The 23,892-nt window shown below is 41.3% G+C and overlaps 1 protein-coding gene across 1 annotated transcript in view; it reads left to right on the plus strand.

The window, feature by feature from the left end:
- Nucleotides 1–23,892, plus strand: part of RAPGEF6 (Rap guanine nucleotide exchange factor 6) — a gene marked incomplete at its 3' end in the record, with an annotated part of 102,797 nt that overhangs the window by 4,428 nt on the left and 74,477 nt on the right. Inside the window, exons 2-3 of the mRNA XM_082489812.1 lie at nucleotides 22,222–22,292; nucleotides 22,907–22,963. Of these exons, the coding sequence (XP_082345938.1) occupies nucleotides 22,222–22,292; nucleotides 22,907–22,963 (128 nt within the window). The remainder of the gene's footprint in view (nucleotides 1–22,221; nucleotides 22,293–22,906; nucleotides 22,964–23,892) is intronic.

Genomic DNA, 23,892 nt, shown 5'->3' on the forward strand with positions numbered 1-23,892 from the left:
GTTAATTCAACTTTATTTGGCAATACTAACTCCTCCTTCTCTTCCTGTGCCCTTTTTATTAATACAGTGGAAAGAGAAAAAAACTAATTTGCACAATTGTGTTATAACAGGGTCTGCTATTTGGAGTGTGTATGTGATGCTTTTTGATGACTTACATATAGAGAAATAGATCTGTGTGAATCTAAATCATGCACAAATACTACATTGATGGGCATTATAAAATGGCTGTAATAAATAAAATAAATTATTGCTGACAGCATAACAAAGGCACTCTTGTACTGTAGCACAGCTGAGCCAAACAGAGGAGAACATCTGCTTCTTGTTTCCAGAAATAACTGGTATTTTGAAGTGGGTTTTTTTCATCCTTTTAATAATTTTCTGTAAACTCAGTAGGTGAAACAGGGGATTAGCCTTTGTTAAAATCCATTGTTTCTGTAGTTCGCAGTGAGCTTTTAGCAGTGTTAATATAACAATTGTGTTGGTTTTGGATAGCCATTTAACATAATCAGAACTGTAGAATCACTGCAAAAATCTAGATGCTTGCTATTATCCTAAAGCTGAAAAGAAACTTGTATTAAATTAAGTTGCAGATGCTGGTTTGTATTTAATAAAAATTCCTTACTGTGAGTATGTGGGCCTCCAAAACAGGGAAAGAGTGGTGGAAACCTGACTCCTGCCATAATTTTCTACTACCTAACCTCTGTCTTACATTTTCATTCCTATTTTTTTGTTAGTGATATATTCTTTTATAGCTGACACTATCTAAGACTTTGTCATGCGAGTATCAATTCTGGAGCTCAAACTGAAGATGACCAGCAGTTACCTGGTGTAAAATACTCAAGAGTGTTCCATAGCTCTGTGCTTTGGTGTCTTGGCCAGAGGGCCTCCCCAAACCGTGTGTCAAAGATGAACTGACCAGTGCTATCCAACTTTTATCCCTTACGCTGCGGAGACTTGATTGTGACTTTGCATGCGACTGTGCTTGGAAGTTGGAAGAGACCTTTAAAGTCGATGTATTGGTTATCAGTGGGTGATAACCGACGTGATTGCGAATGCGTACTGACAGGACTGCAATTTACTACTAATAAATTCCTGGCTGGGTCGTTGTGTACCTTATGCAGATTGCCTTTCTGTACTCATATGACAACAATTATTATTTACAGTTACAAGAACATAAAACCTTGTAATAATAATTATGAATACTTTATAAGCAGTCCTGTGAAGGCTGCAGATACAGCTTTTTTTTTCTTGTTCTGTATGACTAAAAAAATCAAATGCAGAAAAATCAGTTGTTATATTAGCAAAAATGTTGAGTAACTGCAGCTTTAAAGATTTGGGAGTACGTGCACTCCGGTCTTGTGAGCTGCTTCATTGACACCATATTCCATCAGCATCTTTCAGAGACTAGAAAAGACTTAAATTGTGATGTTTTCTTAAATATTAGATTAGTCTCTTTAGATTCAATGTGTTGTAAACCATTTTTCTTTTTATAGCCGTCTAATAAAATTGAAGTTCAGAACAGTGGTACCTGAGGAGTGACAGGTTGGATATCGTATTGGTGGTTGACAGCTCTTAAGATTTTTTTGAATCTTATTCACAAGCAGAATATAGTTTCTTTGTTAATGAAGCAGGTCCTGAAATTCTTTACTGTGTCTAAAGAAACAGTAATGAACTTTTCTTTCTTCCTCCTGCGCTTCCCTGCCACATAGCTTTCAGTTGAAGGTAAAACAAAAACATTTTTTTTTCCAAGCTGCTCATTAAATTGATGTATTTATCTCATGATAAATACAGAGTTGACAATTCTGGAGGATTGTCCGACAAGTATCAGCTTTGGGAGAGCTGTGTCTATTTAGCTGCCAGCTTGATGAGTTGGAAGTTTTCAGTGCTTGCATTTTCCTCTATTTTGTCTTCTAAGAGTGCTTTGGGTGGGTAGTTGTATCTTATTATTTTATTTCTTAATACAGTGTAATATCATGAGTCTTCATCTCAATTAGACGTGTGGTTTTCCTGTAATAAAGAAGCCGAGCATGCAAACTCATGTACTACCTCACTAAAATCCTTCTTAATAATTCATTTTCCTAAACTTTGTATTTGCACCGTGTTTTCTGAGATGATCAAGAATGATGTTCTTTGATAGACGCGTCTCAATCTTTTATTAAAAAAGTTCGAGTAGAGACCAATCGATGCATGTTGGCTGGTAGTTGATCAGTCTTACTAACCATCCCTGAGAAACCAATGCAGGTAAAATGCGGTGTCCGCCTCCCCGAGACTGGGCAGGGTCAAATCTCTCTTCTGGATAATTAAAATTAACCTCCTTTTGCGTTATTAATCTGTGGCTGATCATAGGATCGACTTTGAATTAACGAAGTCTTACTTAAAATCAGTGATATTTAGTTACTTTACTACAGTTGTTTTCATTGCCATGTGGACACGGCTCCACGCTTGTGACGTACAGTCGATTTGCCTGTTTCTGGGCCAGAAGTGCTCAACAACCTGGCATATGTTTCAGTACCCAAATAATTCAGATTATCACTAGTTGGAATCTTAAGTACAACACACTTTCTGAAGCTGAAATCAGTCCTAAATTAGTTGCACTTAAAAAATAAAATCCATCTGTTCTTTCAAATGAACCAAAATACAATATTGGAACATTTACCAGTTTTTAACCAAATGTTAATATATGTAAATATTCAGCTATAAGAGCTGTCTGTCTTAGAAGGGTTTTTTGTTTGTTTTTGACAAGTTTTTTGAGCTTGCTTTTGTTGTGCTTTCCGCAGCAAGACCTAATGTGTTGCTCATATTCCTCTCTTGATTATTTATGTCTCCGAGACACAAATAAGGTTATGTTGAGCCTCAGACAAGGTATGGTGTTCACAGAGGAGAGCTTCTGGTTTGGCTGTTCTGCAGCTGTTGTCTGTCTGGAATACCTGCAAGGAAACTTTGCTAGTGGTTCACAGAAATAAATATTTTTTTCCAGATTTCTTAACAGTTGAGGCCTGTTGAGTTCAGTCAAATATAGGCTCATGGTTCCAACCAAATAAATCAGGTTTTAGGGCACTGTTTTAGCTTTGAGTTCATATACTGGCTTTACTGAAGTGTCATTGACAAATAGATTTTTCTTAAATTTAGAATCTGTCTAACAAAGTTTCCTTGTTCAAAAAAATTAATATTAAACAAGTAGGGAAAATAGCATGAATGTTGCTGGGTGGGTGAAATTTTTTTGTTTTTAAATTCTGTGTCCATATTAACCCGTATTGTGGTTAAGGAAATCAAAGACTGACCGGGAAAGGAAAATTCAGGCAGGAGTGAAAGGGGTAAAAAAAAAAACCTCAGGTGGAAACAGGGAAACATTGTGACTCTCAAGGTGCCCTGAAGTAGACACATGAATTCTGCTGATTAATTTCTTTTTGCAAGAGCATTATGAAACAAAGCTATTTAAAGAAGAAGAAAAAAAAGTCAAAACCAAACCCATGAAAAACCCTCCCCAAAACCATTTTCTTTTTCACCTTTCAGGTTGGGTGAAATGCCAAAGAAAGTAAACTTGTAATAAAAACTCAGAAGAGTGAATTAGACTGAACATTCACTGTTCCTCACTTAACGTAGTGCTAATAACCTGGGAACACGCTTCCAGTTCTTCCATCTAATGGCTGTGCCTTTATGGTTTCTGATCTCCTTGGCAGCTGATGTCCAATCAAGGCTTTTTCATTAGCTAAGTAGATACCTGGTGCTTACATTAGTAGGGTGTAAAGTAATCAGTGTTGCTCCTGGAAGTGTCCCTGTGATTGGCTTGGTGCGATGTGTTAAAACTGATCATGGGCACGCTGGTTTCTGAAGCATCTCGTTTAAATACAGGTCTGTGAAGGGTCTTTAGGACTGTGTTGCTGTGGCTTTCCCTGGCGTGGACAGAGCCGTGGGTTTTTGCCTGTAGTGGCCGCTCGGACCTGCTTCTCTACGCCAAACTTCTCCGTCCCCACTGGTGTGAATCTCTGCAGGCTTTAACCTCTCCCTGCACTGATACTGCGCTGTGGAGTATCTTAGAGCAGAAGTGTACAGATGTTGCCTCTGTGCAAGCAATGTGTTTTGGTTTTGTGTACAGAACGGGAAGGGTTATTATAAATGAGCTGCCCCGGCCCTTCCCTCCTTCCTACCTGTTCTGCTCTGCTCAGTAGCCAGCCAGAACCAGCAGAGTTTGATGCTTCATTTTCGATTCCCAACTGCTGCTTGTGAGTCCTGACTATGGTAAATTCCTTCATGTAAAGTCTGCTATACAGAACATGGATGTATTAAAGAGAAGATCAAATTGCAGTGCGCTAATAACTCTGTGGACAATGGCTCATGTGTATTGGCATTGTTTGCAGAAAGTTCAGGGTTTATACTTAGTGAGTCACTAAGTTACACATGACGGTGAAAAGCTGTTCCCCCGTCTTTGTTTGTCTACTGGATGTAATTTCCAATTCTGATTCATTAAAATGAAGCGGTGAGTAGGAGTGTGGTTCTGTTACGGGATACAAGTGAATGGGAACCTTTGAGCATTGTCTTGGCCTTTTGAAACGTGTAGTGCTCCTGTCTCGGAGCACAAGCCCAGCTTACCTGAAGAAGAGAGTGTGTGGTTAGATCCAGCGGAGACAGAGCTACAAGTCTGAGCTGTGGGGAGCGTGAGGAATGATATTAAACTGATGAGCACAGTTGCGTGTTGCCTGGTCTTGTGGCTTTCAGCACTTCTTATGTCTAAAACTTGATGGAATTGTATCTAAACATCCTAATCAAGTGTAATGGACATATGGTGTCTCTTTTGTGTGTAGTTACACAAAAAAGTTGGAGGCTATTGCCTAATCTTACTTGCTCCTGCTTGTTGGGATTCCTTTGAAGGAAGTGGGGCCACAACAAAAGCGGTAGCAAAACATTTTGGCTTTGTAATTTGTGTGTTGGTGTCGCTTACTTTCTATGACTGTTCCATGTCTGTGTGTGCGTATGTATGGGTGTCTACTGCACACCTTATATATATGATTTTTAGGTGTCTTTTCTGGAAGATGTATATAAAATCAGTATTTTAAAGGAAATTCTATTCTGAGATGCTCTTACATGTATGAATCTTGTATGGGAGGAAGAAAGACAATGGTGGTCTGTCCTTGTTGCTGGTTCTGCTGCAGGGCTCGCTGGGTGAGAGGGTGCTCGTGGGACCTCTGCTCCCAGAGCTGGGGGAGGAACCTCCCCTGGATGGCGATGGCAGGGGCCATGTCTTCCCTCGCCTTCCCTCTGCAAGAGCAGTCCTCGGCCTAAAAGAAATGCTTTTGAGTATTTTGTGTCATGCTTTAGTATGTCCAGAGTCTGGTATATGTAGGAACAGCTTTGTCTGAAGTCCCTCTTACCAGATGTGGTTTGATCTCTCTTTATTGCTCTTTTTGTTTCATTTTTTTTAAGCTTCCCATTCTGTTCTATACCCATACAGACAGATGCTCCACTTCTGATATCATTAGCGTTGTGCCCGTTGATTCAGTGCTGGTTGTTGGTTAAAGGAATTTGAGAATCTAGTGTGGGTGTAGGTAAGAATATTTAATCAAACATTTCTGGAATACATCAAGTTCCTAGTTTTCCTGTGAAATTATTCTCAGAGCACAAAGTCTCTCACCCTTCACTCCTCTTTCCTTCACCTCGGTCAGAAAGTGCAGGGGATGGTTCGGTGTGGCAGCCAGCTCTCTGCCCAGGGCCGGTTGTGTTTGGAGAAGGATTTCGGTGCCGGTGCTGCTGCCTGTGCGGCACAGCGTGCCAACAGCCCTCACCGCTTCGTGCTTCTGGTCTGTCCCGACTGCAGCCCCAGAAGGAGCTCCCACACCACGGCTCGCCTCGGCAGCGGGGTCTGCTGGTCGGAGGGAGGCTTTAGCTCTTGGGCTCGTCTTTCTGGTGGCCTCTGCTTTGACTTAGGCTGTGGCAACCCTGTTGCATACCTGCCTTCGGGTTACTCGGTGTGCAGCCCCTTGCTCTGTAGCAGCACGCTTTCAGGGGGCTATCAGGATGTCCTGGAAGGGATGTGCATCCTTCCCCTTCTTTTTATTTATTTGTTGTTCCAAGAAGCTGGCTTTAGAAGATGCCCAGAGTGATTCTGGGGTTTTCTGGCCTGAGGCTAGAGTTGCTAACAAGGCTTTTGTATCTGGGAGGTTATCGTAAACCAGAAACTTGCTGTTTTCACTGCGTGGTTGTCAGAGTACGCTAGAAGCTTACACAGACAGTATTTACAGATCTCTTTCAAGCTGCTGGCCAAAGTAACTGTAACTAAAGCACAGAGATCGCAGCAGCAGCTTGCTTCGTGATAATCTTCACAGTAAATGCAGGATTTAGGGCTCAACAGATGTGATTTTTGCAGGCTATGTCATACGTTACTATTGATCTAATAATTTGAGGCCTGGTTCTCTAAACTGTGATGATAGGGCGGAGGTAAAGTTAGCTTGTAGGAGGTTGAAAAGTGACTCCTGTTTTCAAAATGTTGCTGTCATGGAAGACTCTTAATGCCACAGAACAGCTGTGGGGATGTGGCACGCCGGCGAGCGTGCCGCAGTGGTCCTCAGTGAGCGGCTAGCAAGCGGCTGCAGTGTCTCCTTGTTTGTCCTCCAGTCCGCTAAAGTCAAGCTGGTGACAATCCAGTACCCGTAACTTTCCAGTATCAAGCTCTGTTTGGTTCTTTTCAGAAGGTAATAAGCCTTCTGCTTTGTATGAACCTTAAACCTTGTTAAAGGAGCAAATGGAGTTAGAGTGAATCAGGATAGCTGTTTTCCGGTGATCTTCCAGGCAGCGTGTGAAGTATTGTTGCTTTAAGATTACTTTTCCTATCCTTGCTTCCAATTACTGTTCCTGAAAAACTGGTTTTTCATTTTAATGGCAGCTGTGACAGCTCTGAGAGTGAAACCAGAAATTATGATGGAGTCCTGGAATTCTTTATTGGAACTGACTTCCTGTAGTATATACCTTTCCCCATGCAGTGGGGTCACGCACTTAGTTTCATCTGCAGCGTGATAATTAAACTAAAAGTTTTCACTGATGAATTAAAATTTGAGTATGTAATGTAACATTTTTCCAAGAACCTATTTTCTATTGTATTATCTGAATTTAAACAGTGAATTTAAGGGAGGCCTTAGGTAGTAAGGGAGTGTTTTACAAAACTAAAAGGCAAACCCAGTGCCTTGTTACTGACCTTGCAATAAGAAATCCTTGGAGATCTTAGAATAGTGAAGAAGGGCGAGGAAAGGGTGTGGAAGGAGGTGGGAGAGAACTGCAAGTACACTTGCCATTCAGAAAAGTTGCCAAATGGAAGAAAAATACATTTCTGCTTTTGTTCTCCAAAACTGCAAAGGGTGAAGGGCAAGCAGTCAAGATGTGTAGGTGTTAAATTCCTTCTAGAAACAGTATTAAAGCCCCCAAATGTACTGAATAAAAGTAATAATAAAAAATTTAATAATTTTTAAAAGAAAATATCTTCAAGTAGTATACCAAAATGTACTCTGTATAAGTGTTACAGAGTTTTCCCGGAATGTTTATTTTGACAAAGTCAATGCTTGCCTTGCTTTGTAAAGAGAACTGGAAATCAGTTTATAGTGCAGGTAAGAATAATAGAAAATAATACTCAGTCTTAACAAACTTGCATGTGTGCTGTTAGAGGAGAAATTGGGGCAAAAGTGTCCAGGTATTGCCCACTTGTGCCCAGGCACTGCTTCTGAGGAGAGGAAGGAAGGAAGCTGCGTATCTTTAAGCAGTTGTCTAAGCATCCCTGACGTGCTGCTGTTTCAAGCGTGGGTGACGTGCTGCTGGTGTTTGCCCCATGACTGTGCTCATGCTCCCATCAGAAGAGCGTGAAGAGCTGGCTGTCTTCAGGTGGAAACGGGTCTCTTGGCATTAAAAGGTGGCCTGTGGTGGTCTTGTCAATGGCAAAGAAGCCCCATACTTGCGAGGACCATGCGTTCTGGGTAAACTTCCAGTTTGCAGGGTTTATCCTCCCTCCCCTGAGCACATGCAAAAATTAGTTTTCATTGAGAAGCGTATTGGAGAGTGGATCTATAAAGGATGTCTGGAGCTCTGGTGTCCTTTCTTGTAAGAGGCCTGCCATTGCCACAGAATAGTTTTGCTCGTGCTGGTAGTGCCAGACAAGCTGTTTCTAAAACCAGGAGGTCTTCTTATTCCAGTGACCTCAGGCTTAAAATATAGAGGGTTCTCCTTTGTTTGATGAAACTGTGATACACCCTTCTTCCTCTTTTGATGATTTCAATACAGTATTTTGGAAATACCCTTAGTTCAGGGAAGCACACGCAAGTTATTTAGCATTCTGCATCTGGTTTCTCTAGGTTCCTTAGCTCTGCTAATTATTGGTTATCTTTTAGCATGTTAAGAGAGTCTAGCAAATTCTTGCTGAATAGAACAAAAATAACTGCCTTAAGGGATTCTCTCTTTGTAATTTTTTTGTGCCTGATTAAAGCATTGACATTTAAGCTGTCCGTCCTCCATAGACTGATTAAAAAAGAGCCTCAAATGTTGGCCCTTTTGGTCTGGAGGGAAAGAATTCTTGTGGTGTGGTGGTGTGTTGTGTTGCAGGCATGTACAGTTTGGCCTTTTGGCCCAATATGAATTCCTACAAAGAGATAGTTCCAGAGCTGTTGTAATATTTTTCACCTTGACAGTTTGCATTTCACAGAGCTGGACAGTGAGGTCGGTATTGTGTATTTAGCATTAAAAGGTGATGGGGGCACTTCAGCTGTTGAATATTGATTCTGGGAGGTTTTTTATGCTCTTGTCACAAAGAGTTGTGCTTGTCAGTCGCCACTGGATATTGTGGGCTGTCTAGGGAAGATGTTCTCCTTAAAGCTGACTTACTTCACCCTGTGTTCTCAGGGTTTGGTGTAACAATATCCAGTTTACAGCAGGCTGCATTGGTTTGACTGAGTGGAAGTGGTCTTTCCAACTGTTGCAGGAGTTTCTGTTCCTGTTTCCCATTTGAAGTAGGAAGGAAACTGGCAGTCCTGTGTTAGACTAGTGACCTCCAGTCAAATACATTTGTTAACTTCCATTTGTGTTGGATGGTAATGCTTCCTCCAGTGAACTCTCCCATACATGCTGTTACATGTGACTTTGAAGACTCTGCTGAGCACTTTCTAAATGTGCTGGTACCTCCTAACTGATGGGCAGTCTTAGAGAAGTCAAGGGGCATAATCCGGCTGGTGTGATCATTAGGAAAGATCGCTGAGCTTGCGTGTCTGTGCTAGCCTACCATGTCAGCCTGGCTCCTGCGCCGTTGGGTTGTGCTTTTGGGTGGAGTTCACAGCTTGAGAGAGGAACCGTGCTTTGTTTTGTTTCCTCCCTGTACACATTAGCTAAAAGAAGGGGATTATGGAGTATAGCAGACCTATAGTTAACAGATGCTGCATAACCAGTCAGAGTTGATCACAACCACGTCTTTAAGAAAAGCTGAGAATTTCCCTTGCACTTAGTTTAGGTCTCTCAAATCCAGCAAATCTGGCTATGTAGAATTCAGAAGTCATGGAGTTTGGTGTTTAGTATTGCAAACAGTAATGCTGCTTTGCTTTTTCCTAAGCTCTAGTCAAACATTTCTCTTATGTATTTTTATCTGAAATAGTTATATAGTTATCAAAATCGTGAGTGCTTATGTGATAAAGTAAGAAACTTTAGATAACAGGTCTTCTGCTCCTTCTGATGCTTGTACAGGGTGCATCTAATAAGTACTGCAGGGGACTAGCTACTTGAGTAAGAGGCTAATATACTCTAAATGCACTGCTTTTCAAGAAAACACACGACAGAGGCGTCTTAATTTTCAGTATTATTGTGTAAAATGTCTGAACTGCAATACCGGATCCTTCCGTTTCTCCTGGGGGGGTGGGCTGGGATCTAGAATGTCTATAGGCATAAGCATGACTGTCCGGAGATCGTGGTGGTGTAATCTTTGATTGCGGCACTCTGCTGCTGGGCCCAGACTTTGACTTTCATCACCTTGTACGAATCTTCCCCTTTAATGTGAGCTGATGAGTCAAAAGTCTGAGTCTTAAATTACTGCGTTGCATTGCTGCATATAAACCTAAGTTTGGTACTCAGATTTAAGTTTAGTATTAGTTTTTTTTTTTTTTTTTCCATCTTTAGTGAATAATTGTTGTCTTGCTCTCTGAAAGCATAAGTTGTCTTTTCAGATGAAACACTGATTTGTTTAAAAGCAGGTTTGTTGTACCTCCATAGGGGCTGTGGTTGAATAACACTGGACGAGTGAGGTGTTGGAGGAATCTCTGGCATGTTGCATTACAAATTAGTGTTGATCATGGTTTTGTAGGAATGAGAAAGTTGAGATTGGCTTGTTTTGGATTTGTATTTAAAGGTAATTATAGCTTCTGAAGTTTCTAGTCTCTTTAAGGATGGAGTGGCTGGTTGGAGGAGAAGAGGTTTCCATATCATTTCATATACTACAACCTGACCGAAGTAGCCCATGTCTCACGTGTAATCAATTAGTACTTGTTTGATTTAGGATGGAGGTGGAGAAGGCAGTTGCTCTCGTCTGTAGTTCTGTGCATGTTAGTCATGAAGTTTGTTGCACTTTGGGAAGCCGGGTGCCTGGTGGGTCGGCTGCAGGATTTGGAGCTAGAAATCCCTGAGTAACAATGCTATCTCGCAGTTGATTCAGTCCCTGACAGTACACTCCTTTGTTGTTTCTCCTAATGTTGAAGCTGTTCATTTTCTTAATTAGAATTATTCCCTTTGTAACATTATGCATCAATGATCAATTGTAATTACTAGGGAACTGCACAGGTATCTGTACCTCTGCTATTTATGTTGATTTGATTTCAAACTTGAAACCTGTTAACCTAGATATATGAATATGTATACATAGAATATAACTCCTCAGTTTGGATCCGTAAGCTTCTTTGTGGTTTAAGGGATGGGTATTGTTGAGAAATACAAAAGCAGATCTTAAAGCAGTGGCAGTTTTCAGAGTTTAGCTGTGGTGGTTTGCATTCAAATGTAGCAGTAGGGTAAATCTGGCTTGCTTTTTTTTTCTCTGCAGATGAAGATGCTAAGAGCTACTGAGTACACTTTTGCTTGGTGAGGGATATACGTGTGTTTGCCAGTGTATGGACAGACATGTACGCAGACATATTAGCACTTCTCTGCGAGAGGATATTGTGGGAGTTGTGGCAGGAGTAGAAATTAATTGTGGGACTCTGCATTGGGGTAACTTACGACTCTCTAAGGGCTATAGCCTGCTGGTAGTTACAGTAACTTTGCGGGATTGCTCTGTTTGGTCGTGCTTGGGTACCCTAACACCAGGATGCAGGAGAAATTACAGGTAAACATATTACTGTTATCTTCTACAGGAATTCCTTCGTAGTTCGTAATGGCATTATTAAGGGAATACAGTAGCTGGAACTCAATTTTTCTTTTTTCCTCCAGTGGTTTTATTGAAAAAGGTTGTAGGAAGCTTCACTTCTGTGTGATATTTTATTCTTCAATTATAATCTTCTCATTCTCATATTTTTCTAATGTGCTGGTGCAGTGTCGACAACATTGAATGAAAACAGAATATTTTAGTTGGAAGCAGTGTGGTGAAGGTAATATTTTACTGATGCACCAAAATGTTTTGAGTAAGATTTTCCTGATGCACCAAAACATTTTGAGACAGTTTGTAGAGCTGTATTCCTCTCCATTACCTAGATACTGAGTGGGTGACTTAAGTTACAACATTGATAAGAGGACTCATTTTGCCTTCGCTATTATTTATTAAGCGGGACTTAATTTCCTGACAGACATGATCTTTGCTTGCTTGAATTCACAAAGAAATATGAAATTAGATACTGCAAAACCATAAACGTGCCATTATAAAAAGAGCAATATTCTTATCCATTTGTATAGAAAAATCTGATGATTAATATGGTGGAAACAAACTGCAGTAACGTGTTATTCTGCCTGTTTATCTTTCTCTGCTTAAGATACTTGTTGAACAGGAGCTGTAGTTATGGGACCTTGATAGTAACGTTCACTGGCTGCAAAGGTACGTTGGGCAAAGCCCGATGAAAATGAGCAAGGAAAATCCTTACGATGTAGTGTCTTTGTGTTAAATGTGAAACAGCAGTTGCTTAGTGCTTTATTTGGGGGAGTGGAAGCAGGCAGTAATAGTTTTCAGAACAGCACATCCTCCTGCCTTTGTTTGTATGTATTATTATTAGCTATCTGTCTGTCTGCCTGTTGATCTAGCTACCTGTCTTGTTGCATGTAGCTCATTTTCCCTTGCCAGGTCCGGGGGACCGGTTTGTGTTTGGATACACAGCATTGCCTCTGTGCCCTCCTGCAGCACCTCTCCTGGAGCTAATCTTCTAGAACGGGACCTCGGTTAGCGTTAACAAGCTTACGTTTCAGTAAAAAAGTACTCTGAATCTCCGTTAGTAGTGTGGAGCTCTAGTCCAAGAGAGAGGAAAGAGAACAAAACTGAGACCATTCTCTGCAATAAGAGCAGAGTCCTAAATAGGTAATGAACTCAGATATTCAACAAGACTAAGTTGCATACAGACATACTCCCAAGTTGTTGTCACCAATAAGTGCAGAACTGACCTTTGGATTTCATCCTCCACCTCCCCTCTCCTCATCCCCAGGTTTCTGTACCAAATTTCTAATTTAATAAGAATCTACCATTTTTCTTAGTGTTTCATTATTCTGACCTTTCCTACCGCGATTCCTTTTTTTTTTTTTTTTTTCTTAAAAGGAAATTTCAGATGTTGGTACTTTCTTGCCTGCTTCTTTTAAAAGAGCAGGGAGTTTCTTTGTGACTCAGGCAAGCTGATGTTTTTGGAGTTATGACAAAAAAGGTTTAACTGAAATACTGCTATTTGATGGATACTTCACTAGAAGGGAGATTGCTAGTCAAGCAGCTGACTACTTGTCCAGATTAACAAAGTGTTGATTGAACTGGAAGCCTGAAATTGCCCGTTTTGCTTGTTGATTTTGGGTGACTTTTCAGTAGCCTGTGTAAGGAGGCTGCTTTTATGGTCTCTGCTCTTTTACTGAAAAATGTTTGGTATAAAACCTTGCTCTTTGATAGATGTAAGCATTGAGATTAATTTTGGGTATTCTGAGCTTCCCATCCTATTGAACTCCAAGAGCTCAGTGTTTTCAAGGCAGCTTGATTTTGGTTTTCTATTATCAGGATATAAGTCTGAAAGTTATTTTTGAAACTAAGTAATGAGTGTCTGGGAACTTTACAGTAATGTTTCACTTGAGAATACTTCTCCATAGCTGTGCTTTTGTTCTGAACTGTGATAAGGGCTGAACTGTGCTTCAGATATTCAAAACTCTCCATAAGCTGCTCACTTTGAAGCAATGACATTTGATGTTCCTGTCTCTCCAGTTCAGGGCCCTTAGTATTTCACTCTGCAAAATCAGCTTTTCCAAAGGAAGCTTTTTTTTCTTCTGGCAAAGTCAGGGTTCCAGAAATGCTGACTCGATGTGATGAAACAGCAGTAAAAATAATATAAAATTTCCCCTCCTTGATTCCTTTAAATGTTTTTCTTTCTACCAAAGTCTTATATCAACATAGGCCAGGGTTCTTAGGTGGAAGGTGTTTATCTGTATTGGGTGTGGGGAGCTATTGGTGAGTAGAAAACCTTTTTGTTTTATTTTCATGTAGAAATACTTTGCTTTTTTTTTCTTTCTTATTTTCAGAAGTATTCTGCTGAATGGAGGTACTTAAATAAACTGTAATAGTGACTTTAGGGCCTCTGTTCTTAAACAAGATCTTCTTGATACTTCTGTTTCTAGGAGTGGAAGGTAATTCTTAAGTCTGTGCCTGTAGCCCTGTGTGTATGTTTTAAGGAAATATAAGGAAATACTATATAAGGAAACTGTATTAGCTCCATTGAGAGACTTGCTACATTTGCAGGGAAAAAAAAAGATAAAAATCCAAGCTTGTGAATGTTCTTCTGACAGTCTGCAAAAAAAAAAAAAAAGGCCAGATTTTAGTTTCTTATTTGTGGCTATACTGTTATTAACTGATGCTGTCAATTGTAATTTCTTCCTGGATTTACAAAAGAGTGAAATGAAGTCCCTTTTTACCTCTTCTCCTGTAGAAAAAAAATCACTGTAATAACAAGACTGACATTTCCTCATTTGGAAAAAACAGTATCTGTCATCTATATGGGTAAATGTAAAGCTTAGAGTTGAGGCAGGTGTCCTGTATCATGGTCATAATATGGTCCATAGCTATCTGATGGTCACGTGCACCTGGAGGCTGTGGACATATGAAAGACTAGAATTCTGAGAAATAGAGTTCTTGGTCATTTGAAGCTGTTTGACGGATCAGGTGTAATGATCCTGTGTTACAAAATCATAATAAATGAATTACGACTTTTAGCAAGGTCCTAGAAAAACTCAGTATTGGTCAAAATGCTGGTAGCGAGCGGACCGGCAGTTGAGCCCAGAGAACTGTCCCCTGTTACCATGGACAGAAAACTTCTTTATGGAATATACGCTATTTTTCCTGAATAATAGAATATGGCTCTGAAGTGGCTGAACCAGTTTATTTTATACAAATGTTATTGGGTGCAGTCTCAGGCAGTGATTTGAGATCATGCAGGAGTTTGCTGCTAGTGTGTTTTATAATAAGTACTTTAATTAGGCTTTTTGCATTGGTGGTAGTTCTTATATGGCTTGATGATGCTTCGTTCCTTATGAGTGCTACTTAAACTATGTCATTCTCTGCAAAATACTTTGTTAAAGTCTTTTGAGAACGTTTTCATTCATCTGACTGACTAACGCATCCATTCTCCTCCCTAATAGTGCCTCAATGCTTGTATTTAAATCCTGTTGGGTTTTTTTGTTGTTGTGTTGTGTGTGGTTTTTTTTTTTTTTTTTTTTTTTTTAAAGGCCTGCAGCTAAATAGGAGGATACTTTAAAGGACATTGTTATTCCAGGTATTCTGCCCAGCTCTAAGTGAAGAGCCCTGTGCTGATGTTCTTTTGCACCACCTGCAAAAGTTTATGCTACTGAGCAGGGAGAGTAAATAATTAAGATGGAAGTGTTACTTTCTCGTTCATCTCATCATCTTCCTTTCAGTTACGGCACCATATGCTCTGCTACACATGGTTAAACGTAGTTGCCTGCTCCTCCCACAGATTTCGGGGGTAGGTGACGGCGTGTGTCATCTGGTTCTGTGTCCATAGGTTGGGCTTCTTCAGCCAGCACCACTAAGGTTGGTGAATTTGCTGTATAGATATCTGGTTGTGTGAAACAGACAACTTAAGCATGTTTCTGTATTTTTTTTTTTTTTTATTTCTGGTATTACATTATCAGGAAAGAATTTGGGAGTACTATTTTTACAATTGGCCTTAAACAGGGAATAAAAGAAACAGCACGGATTCCAGCCTTCGATGAAGTAACAGGAAGGGAAGCAATGAAAACCATAAACTGTGCTGAGTAACATTTCCTCTCTTCTGCTACACCCCCCTAAGGGTGACAAAGTCTTTATTGAGCCTGACGGGACTCCTCATAAAAGATGCATTCAGTCTGTATAAGGAGCCTGCTGAATCACCACGGAGCAAGCGATGGCAGCAGGCTGGAGGAGAGGCTCCCAGTTACAACTTACCCAACCTGCTCTCCGTGCTCCAGGAATTACTCCTGTTGGCTTTACTGAAATCTAGGCACTTTAAATAACAAATTTTAATACAGAGAAATTCAGCCGCTGTTCAAGAGCACGTTTAAAATCCTTGTCCTGATACCAAGAGAGTGCTTGATCCTGTTGAAGTTTGTTTCCAGCCTTGTTTCCCACTTGGCGATTTCTGGTCGGAGCACTGAAGAGAAAGCAGCGGTGCTTTCGGACAGATAGGGAGGTTGTGGCAGCTTTCAACCACACAGCTTCCTTCCTTGGAAGATTTTTGTACCTGGTGGTTGTCTTGAATGTCAGTGGAATTTGGGAAGCTGTTACCATATGGTTTAACTGTTGTTTCAAATGCAGAAATGTGTGTCTGTTTCTTTTAAAGTATATTATAGGTAACACAGCTGAATCTGTAACACGTCTTTAGAAAATACTAACTTTTTTGTTTGCTCTGAAGCATGTAAAATATGCATCCTGGCAGCTGTCTTGCCTTACATTGGAAAAAGCACAAGTGCAGAATCCCGTCAGCCATCCTTCGCGCTTCCGTAAGGAGCAGGTCCTTGTGTGTGAACCGGAGCATCCTGGGTGGCTTGGCCGCCCGCATGGGCTGGGCATGGGGAGCCTGCAGTGAGCCAAACATATGGTCTTGCAACAGGAATTTAATGTGTTTGGAGTGGAATCGAGAGACAGGTTTTGCGTGGCTCTTTGGGACAGGTTTGCATGGGAGAGCAATCTGTCTGGAACTTGCTGACACAGCTGTTTCTTACCTGCGGCTTTGAAGTGCTGGTACTGCTGTGCAAGTTTCTGCTCTTTTCTCATTCCCTGGGCAAAACTCTGGATTGACTGTGAATAATACCTGCTTGTCTGCCTTCTTTGAGACCCCTCACTTCAGGTTCAGAGTGGATCTAGGGTGTCTATGAAGTCCAAGCCCATGGGGATGCAGGAGCTGGAAGGAGTCTGCTGGACCATGGAGTCCTGGGCTGGTGTGGCGAGCGGCTGTCCCACGGTCAGCGCAGTGTGGCCGTGGCCGGGCACAGCTCTTCAGGGGCTGCGCTGCCTCAACCCTCTCGCACCACTCCAAGCACGTAACGTACTGAGCAGTGCTGAAGGGAGTCTGTGGGGATTTATGGTTCCCTCATACCTCAGTGCAGTCACTGAGGATGGCTCTATGTGGGATCTATCAGAATTTGCAACTATGAGGTCATTTTGGAACAATTTACTCTATCTTCCTTGGAAATAGCACAGATTTCCTGCTTAGTGTTTTAATACAATCATGTGTTACTGGAACACCTGGCTGGGGTCACATCATGTAAAGCATCAGGTTTTCATTTTATGTTTACCAAGAGCAAAGCTGCTCTTGCAGTCATTTCATCCTCATTCCAGAGCATCATCATGCTGCTTTTGCCCACTTTTAACACTTCAGGGAAATTTGTCTTGGACCTTATTGCGGACTTACAGTGTACAAACGCAATTTGTGTGAATTACAGTTGTACTGGCTGGATTTGTTGTTGTTGGTTCGCTGGAAGACTTTATATTCAGAACTCCATACTCCGAACCAGTGTTGTTCCATTGGATCCTTAATTCCAAACTTTGAAAAGTTGCTCCCTGGATTACAGGCGAATGATCAGGAGAGAAAAGAGTGAAGCAGCAAGAAACGATACAAACTCACAAACTTTGCTCATCAGCTCAGGTGACAGAGAGGCAAGGATAAACTCCTTATTGAGGGTGGGCATTAAATTGTTAAAAGTTAACTCAAATAAACTTCAAAGGTGGCTGCGTAAATCACTTTAGCCTTAGGGTACCAGTAATCTATGCTTCAACAAGCTTCCCGGATTAATAAAAGGGTACTCAGGCCGTTGTAGTGCTTGGCATGCTGCTGAAGTAGAGGTGGCCATAGGGGAGAGGATCGCTTCCAGCAGCGCTTGGTGCTACTGCGCTGTTGTGCTTGTTCGGAAGCACTCAGATCTTGGGCTGTCTTTTAAAAATGATGCTGATAACGAAACTAAGGATGATCACTACTTCAGCAATTTTGGCGTTTGATTATATTCTCATGATGATTTTTTTGGCTGACTATTTATTTATTTTTAAAAGTTACATATTGCCATCTAAGAAATTAATATTTTACCATCCTTGCAAAAATATGAAATAGCAAATTATTTTCAAATAAAGGTGTTTTGGGGCAAATGGACGATGGTAGTAATTACCTGGCTTGCTTTCATGTGCCTAGTTTTCAGTTGATGCTACTGGTGCTTCTTTGATTTTTCCCTTATTCTGCCTTTGTGGCATCTTGTGGTGATTACGGGACTTAGCATCTGGCAGGAAAAATGAGAAGTGATCTAGTTATTCTACTGGCTCACTTCATGGTATATTGGGATGAGGATGTTACCATAAAAGAAAGCTGATTTATATAACATGTTGTTGTTACTAAAATCTCCATGTTTTTACACGGCCTTTGGTTTAGCAGCTGGTTCAGCTTTGTGTCGGAAGGATGTGTGTGTCGTGGATGATAAAAGCTGCTGCTGAATGAAGCTGGGGCGGCTGGTGTATCAGCGCTGGGCCACGCTTACCGTGTGGCCGGGCTTGGTGATAACAGTGCCACCCGCAGAGCGGTCCCTTGATTTCTGCACTTCTGCTTAGACACAGGCTATTTTGTTCAGTGTATTCTTTCATGTGAAGAATATGAAGTAACAGATGTCCTCTGCTTTTTAAACAGAGGTAGCAGCTGAGAGCATTCCTGCTTGTGAACTCAGCGCCGTGAGAGCTGGAGGCAAAGAAAATAAGCCATCCCGGGCAGCTTTGTGCAGGATCACTGTAGTCACAGTGTTCACGTTTTGGCCCTCTGTAGTCTAGAAAAACTTCTTCCCAGCAAGATTAACAACTCCTGTCTGCTTCCCTCCACTCTTTGCCCAGTTCCCCTCCTTCCCTTGGCTCATCAGAGCTGCATTTTAGCTAGCTGGATAGAAAATGTGAGTTAATTTCTCTTTAAATAACCTAGGCAAGGTAGTTTCTGTCAAGGATTGAAGAATATGTGTGGGCATACCATTTGAAGGTAGATACTGTACTTTAGTTTCAGCTATTATTATCAGCTGATGAAAAGCTCTAAAGATAAAGATTACAAAATAAAAGAATTTTGACCTTGGTCCCTAGTTTAGAGTATGTGGAGAAACTGTTTTTTATCAATAATCATGCTTTGGTTGAGTTTTGGCAGAAAGAAGTACGTGAAGAGCTTATAGGGAAAGGTGTTTAAAGGGTCTGTAACTTTCCAGTAAATACTTTGTGTTCCGCTCTTGTAGCGCTAATTGTTGCCCTTTGGCATCGTCCTTTTATAGCCCTTTCTTTTCACAGTGGGTATCTGTGAAGATTATCTCTGCCCTTTGCACTGTGGTTATGCGTTTGTCTGCTGTTTGTAACTGGTGTGGCAACGTAAATCCATTTTTTTTAAAATAACAGCTTCTAGTCCTATCTTCAGTTTTATAAAGAATGAACGTTTTCATCTCTGATGGGGCAATTTTTTGGGGGCGTGGTGCAGCCGGGCGGGCAGTGTCTGTCCCCAAGGTGGCCACAGCACCTACCCCTCATCAGCTGCTCGCTGCCTCCGGCTGCGCGGGGATTAAACTGATGGTCCTTGCTTGCAAAAATACAAAATGAGTCTCTGAATGTAGTCTCTCAAATATAATTTCAGTGCTATTATAAGCAGTTATTCTTAAACGAGATGGGAGTAATGGAAGAAACTTCATAAAGTATGATTGATGTGAAATTTTTCTGTTATTAGGGAAAAAAACTCAGCTAGATTAGCTGCCCTTGTTAGACTTCGAAGTGGCATACGAGGAGAGGAGGAATTTCACCTGGCTGTCTGTAAAGAATCTATTTAAACAAAGAAAAAAAGCATTATTTCGGTACGCCCTGTAAACCACATGGGATCGGTACATTTGGGACAGCCCGCAGACTTTTCCGGCAGACACCATCACCGAGTTACCTCTTGTGCTTAGTGGCACCCAAGGAAATCACCTGCTCTGCTTAATTAGGAGAGGCGATTGCTTTAAAAGTCAGTTATTTTTAGGGAGAGTGTTACAGATCCTGATTTCAAAAACGCTTGTAGAAACTGATGTGTGAGTAGCTAATATCTTTAGCCTGTTGAAATGTCACCTGGCTGGGTAGTGAACAATATGATGTTTCTTATTTCAATTATCACCATTAAAGCAGTAGCACTGGCTCGGTTAAACGCCCTCTGCTGCGGTGGGGGAATGGGAAGCCTTCCCTTCCCTTTGCTGTGGCTCAGCTTCTCTCTGCTGCCGCACACCTCAACAGCCCAAGTCTGAGCTGAGGGATGCTTTCCAGGCATGATTCCTTTTAAGCAAATGTTTATCTCTTTAATTTACTGTTTATTCATCAAGCTCCTAAATAAGTGTGGTGGGTGGATAGGGTTGTTCTGTTAGGCCAATGTGGCTGCAGGGGGAGTGCAGGAGACAGCCCATGCTGTAGCTGTGCTCTCTGGAGCTGTACAGAATAATTCTCACGTAAGGATGTGGTCGTTTTTCATATGCACAACTTAAAACTTTGTCATTCAACATGAATACGTTTATAGTTCTGCTTACAATTTTCTGTAACTCGTGACAACAGAACTGCTAATCTAAAAGATATTTTAAAGACATTCTGTTATATCTTGGTCTTGACTAAATTATGTATAAAAATATGTAGGAAATGTTGGAAAATGCAGGAAACATAGGAAAGTGAGTATAGAAGCAACGAGTTAGGAAGAGTGAAAAATTTAGCTTTCCTTATTTAATTGTGACACCAAATACTGATGCCCCCCCAGCTGCCTGGGAGCCCAGCTTCAACAGAAGCCCAGAGCATCCACTCCACTTTCCTTCCATCTGCCCAGCCAGGTGGACCTCCAGGTGGAGGAGAAAGAAGAGTGGAGCACAGGGGTGTTATTTCAGTTGTGAAAATTCTTTAAGTGCTTCTAAGATCCTATATGGTTGGAGGATATTGTTGCTGCATTCCTGTGTCTGATGTTTTCTGGTGCTGAAGTGAAGACAGTTCCCTGCTTAGACAGGGGGAGAGCGGGATAATGGAGCTCATACCGTATGACCCTTTGGCTGCCAGGTAGCTGTTTCTCACAGGCTTTGGTGTTCAGGCTTGATCAGCACAAGCAAGCGGTGTGCTTGGAGTCTGATTCATAGCCCGTGCTCTTGGGTGTTTCACTAAGAAAATCAAGTTTGTGGCAATTCACACTTGGGGGATTAAAATGAGATTGGACTGTGTGAAAGGGGTGCTTTATAAATATGTGTGTTAAGCATTCAGGCCTTCTGTTTAATTTTCATGGGTTTTGGTAATGACATTTAAAAAAAAAAATCAGATTTTTATTGGTTTTACATGGCCTGCAATTACGTATGACCTTTCACTTGGTATAACAGTCTATATCCGTTATATTTCTAAACATTGACTATTAAGCCAAAGAACTTTTCTAAAGTAAATCCATTGTAAATTCTGAGCCTAGCGTTCATATTGATTTATCTTTTGTAAACACTGTATAAATGCAGCACTTGAAAATTCAGAACATATTTTCCAAGGCCAAGCTGGAGAGACTGCTGTGTGGTATATAATGATTTTGTTGTGTGTATATTTAATGCTAACAGCCCACCTGTTCAGGATAGCAAATTAAATGATGAATAGCCCTAGTGAGCTTTGCCCCAGCATGTGGTCTGCACCATCAGCACAGATATTTTTGTGACTGAAGAGGATCCTGTGTAGTGAGAAGTTTAAACAGCTGTATCTCCTAATTGCAGCTTCTATGTAAAGTCCAATTTTTAAAGTGACATAATCTTTGTGTTTTAATGTAGCTTCAAAAATGTTTGTTTGCTTCTGTGGTTGCTAATGGATGGCGCTGATGGGGTGCTGAGTCTTGGTAGCAGGAGGTGGGAGACAAATCTAAAACTTCATTGTCTTCATCTTTGCTGAAGAGTATTTTGGAGTGACTTCTAATGTTACCCTCCAGTCGAGGACTGGCCTGAGTTAGAGAGGCAGCAGGATGGAGCAGAGTTTGTGGTAGGGGTGCCAGCTAGATCCGAGGCAGACATGAAATAGCTTTTTCTGTAAACATAACGCTTTTACTATGAAAAGGTTCTGTGGTTCTCTGTGCCATATATAATGGCTAGTCTACATGGTTTAGGTTTTCTCTAGGGTTCTTTGCTATTAGCAAACTAATTTTGCAAAATTCCCTCTCTAAAGAGGTGTTACAAGGTTTTAACGATTTTTGACCTTGGATGAATAGGACTGTCCTATTTGGCTTATTCCACATGTTGCTTGCTGCTGTGTCCATTCATATAAATATTTTCAGAGGTACTTTTATTAAATCTTTTTCAGGTAAGTGTTCACGTGTCAGTTGGACTTCACTCTTTTCACTTCCCCAGCTGAAGTGCAGACAGGGTTCTTCAAGTCTGCATGTGTCCTGACCTATCCAATAATTTGGTCTTTGTCTCTAGAATTATGTCTCATAAGTCTGTGTAACGTATTACAGAGCCTGAGAAGGTAATGAAATGATTAGATGCTGTGAATGAAGTTGCTCATGTCTTTTTTTTCTCTCTCTTTATTTTTAGGACTTAAATACTATCTATTCTTTCCTTCATGGACTGGACATACTCTCACATTTCAGGGAACATCAGCTAAGGTAAAGTACTATGGAGCGGGCTGGTGTTGCGCAGCACAGCTGGTATCTGTGACTGTATTTTTGTGGGGATGAGCAAAGCTTTTGTCTGCCCGCACTTCGATGTGGCACAGCGTTGGCCAAGCCCATTGCTGAGTTAACTCATTGCAATAACACGGCGTGGACTCTAAACTCATTAGCTTTGCGAGGAATGAAGGCAGAGCTTACTTCCATTTGCCTACAAAGGACTGTGTAGACAGTGCCCTGTGGTAACTTGAGATTACAAAAGCTTTTTAATGCTTCAGACATTCGGATGATCTCAGAATACATAAAATGGAAGGCCAACAAAGCACAAAAAGTGCGTTGGAAGTATTTTAGTTCCTTCGGTTCTGTTGCTATGGGTAATTCCAGCGTGTGGGAGTGATTTAAACATTTAGAGAACATGCCGTATATTATCTATTTGGATAATGAAGAACACTGTAATAATCTGAATTTTATGGTTAAGTACGTCCTTTGTTTAGAACAAAAAAATAGTTGAATTTGAGGTCTTAGCTTTAAAGTGAATCTACTGAAATGTGATTAATGGCTTATGATCTTTGGGGATTGAAATTGAAATTAAACATCTCCTCTTCCCTCAGAATAATGTCATCAAGTGCCCGCTATGAGAGGTACAAGGGCAACCAAGTTCTCTTCTGGTAAGTATGTATTGGTTGTTAGAGTTCGCCAGTGAAAGTGTAAACAAAACCACTGTTTTGCATGCTGTAATATATCGCTTGCTTTTTCAGCAATTGTAAATGTACGACTTTACAACATTTCAGCTTGGCCGGACTAGTTGAAAGCTTTGACAGGAGGCGGTTGTAACAGTAGTGCGGTGTTGACATTTGAGAGGTGCCCATGAATTAACAGCAGGGCTCCCACGGACCACAGAGGTGCGTCTATGCACTCGGGAGATCAATTAAAAAGCGGGTAGTGTCACCTCAGCGGTTCGTGGGAGCGGCGGTGACGACTCAGTAGGTGGCACTCTTCCCCTGGAGCTGGCCCTGACTGCACTGTCAGGAGCCCAGTTGCTTTGTAGGAGTATCCTGTATCCGAGGAGTGATGGAGCTCAAACACTGTCTCTCCTCTTACTTTAAATTGCTAGAATTAGTATTTTAGCTCAGAGTTCTGTTTAGGTTCCTGCTGGGAGGCAAATTTACTTTTTTCTCATATTTTAGCGCTGGTTACGGTGTACTTATCCTCTCACAGCTAGTACTGACTTGTTGTGTCAGGCGCATCTTCCAGTACATGTGAGCCTAAATCAATCAGATGCCACCTACAAGCTGGTGTGGTGGCTGTGTGTGACATGGACCCGCTCCAGTACCAGGTCAATGTGTACATGTGGGGTTGCGTGCTGGAAGAGGAAGGTGATGTTAGGCTGTAGCGGGGAAGTGTCAATGCAGCGCTGTAGGCAGCGGCTAAATCTGCCGCGGTAAAACACAGTAACTTCTGTGCAGACCTATGGGCTGTGGGTTGAAACGTTGGCAGGTCCCCTGTCCATCCACCCGGGGTCGAGTGGCACAACAGGACACAATGCTGCGTGTGCACATGGCGCAAGTGTGGAGATGGAGGAATGCAGAGCAGGAGT

This window comes from Vanellus vanellus (genome assembly GCF_965231255.1).
Source record: "Vanellus vanellus genome assembly, chromosome: 13".
Lineage (NCBI taxonomy): Eukaryota > Metazoa > Chordata > Aves > Charadriiformes > Charadriidae > Vanellus > Vanellus vanellus.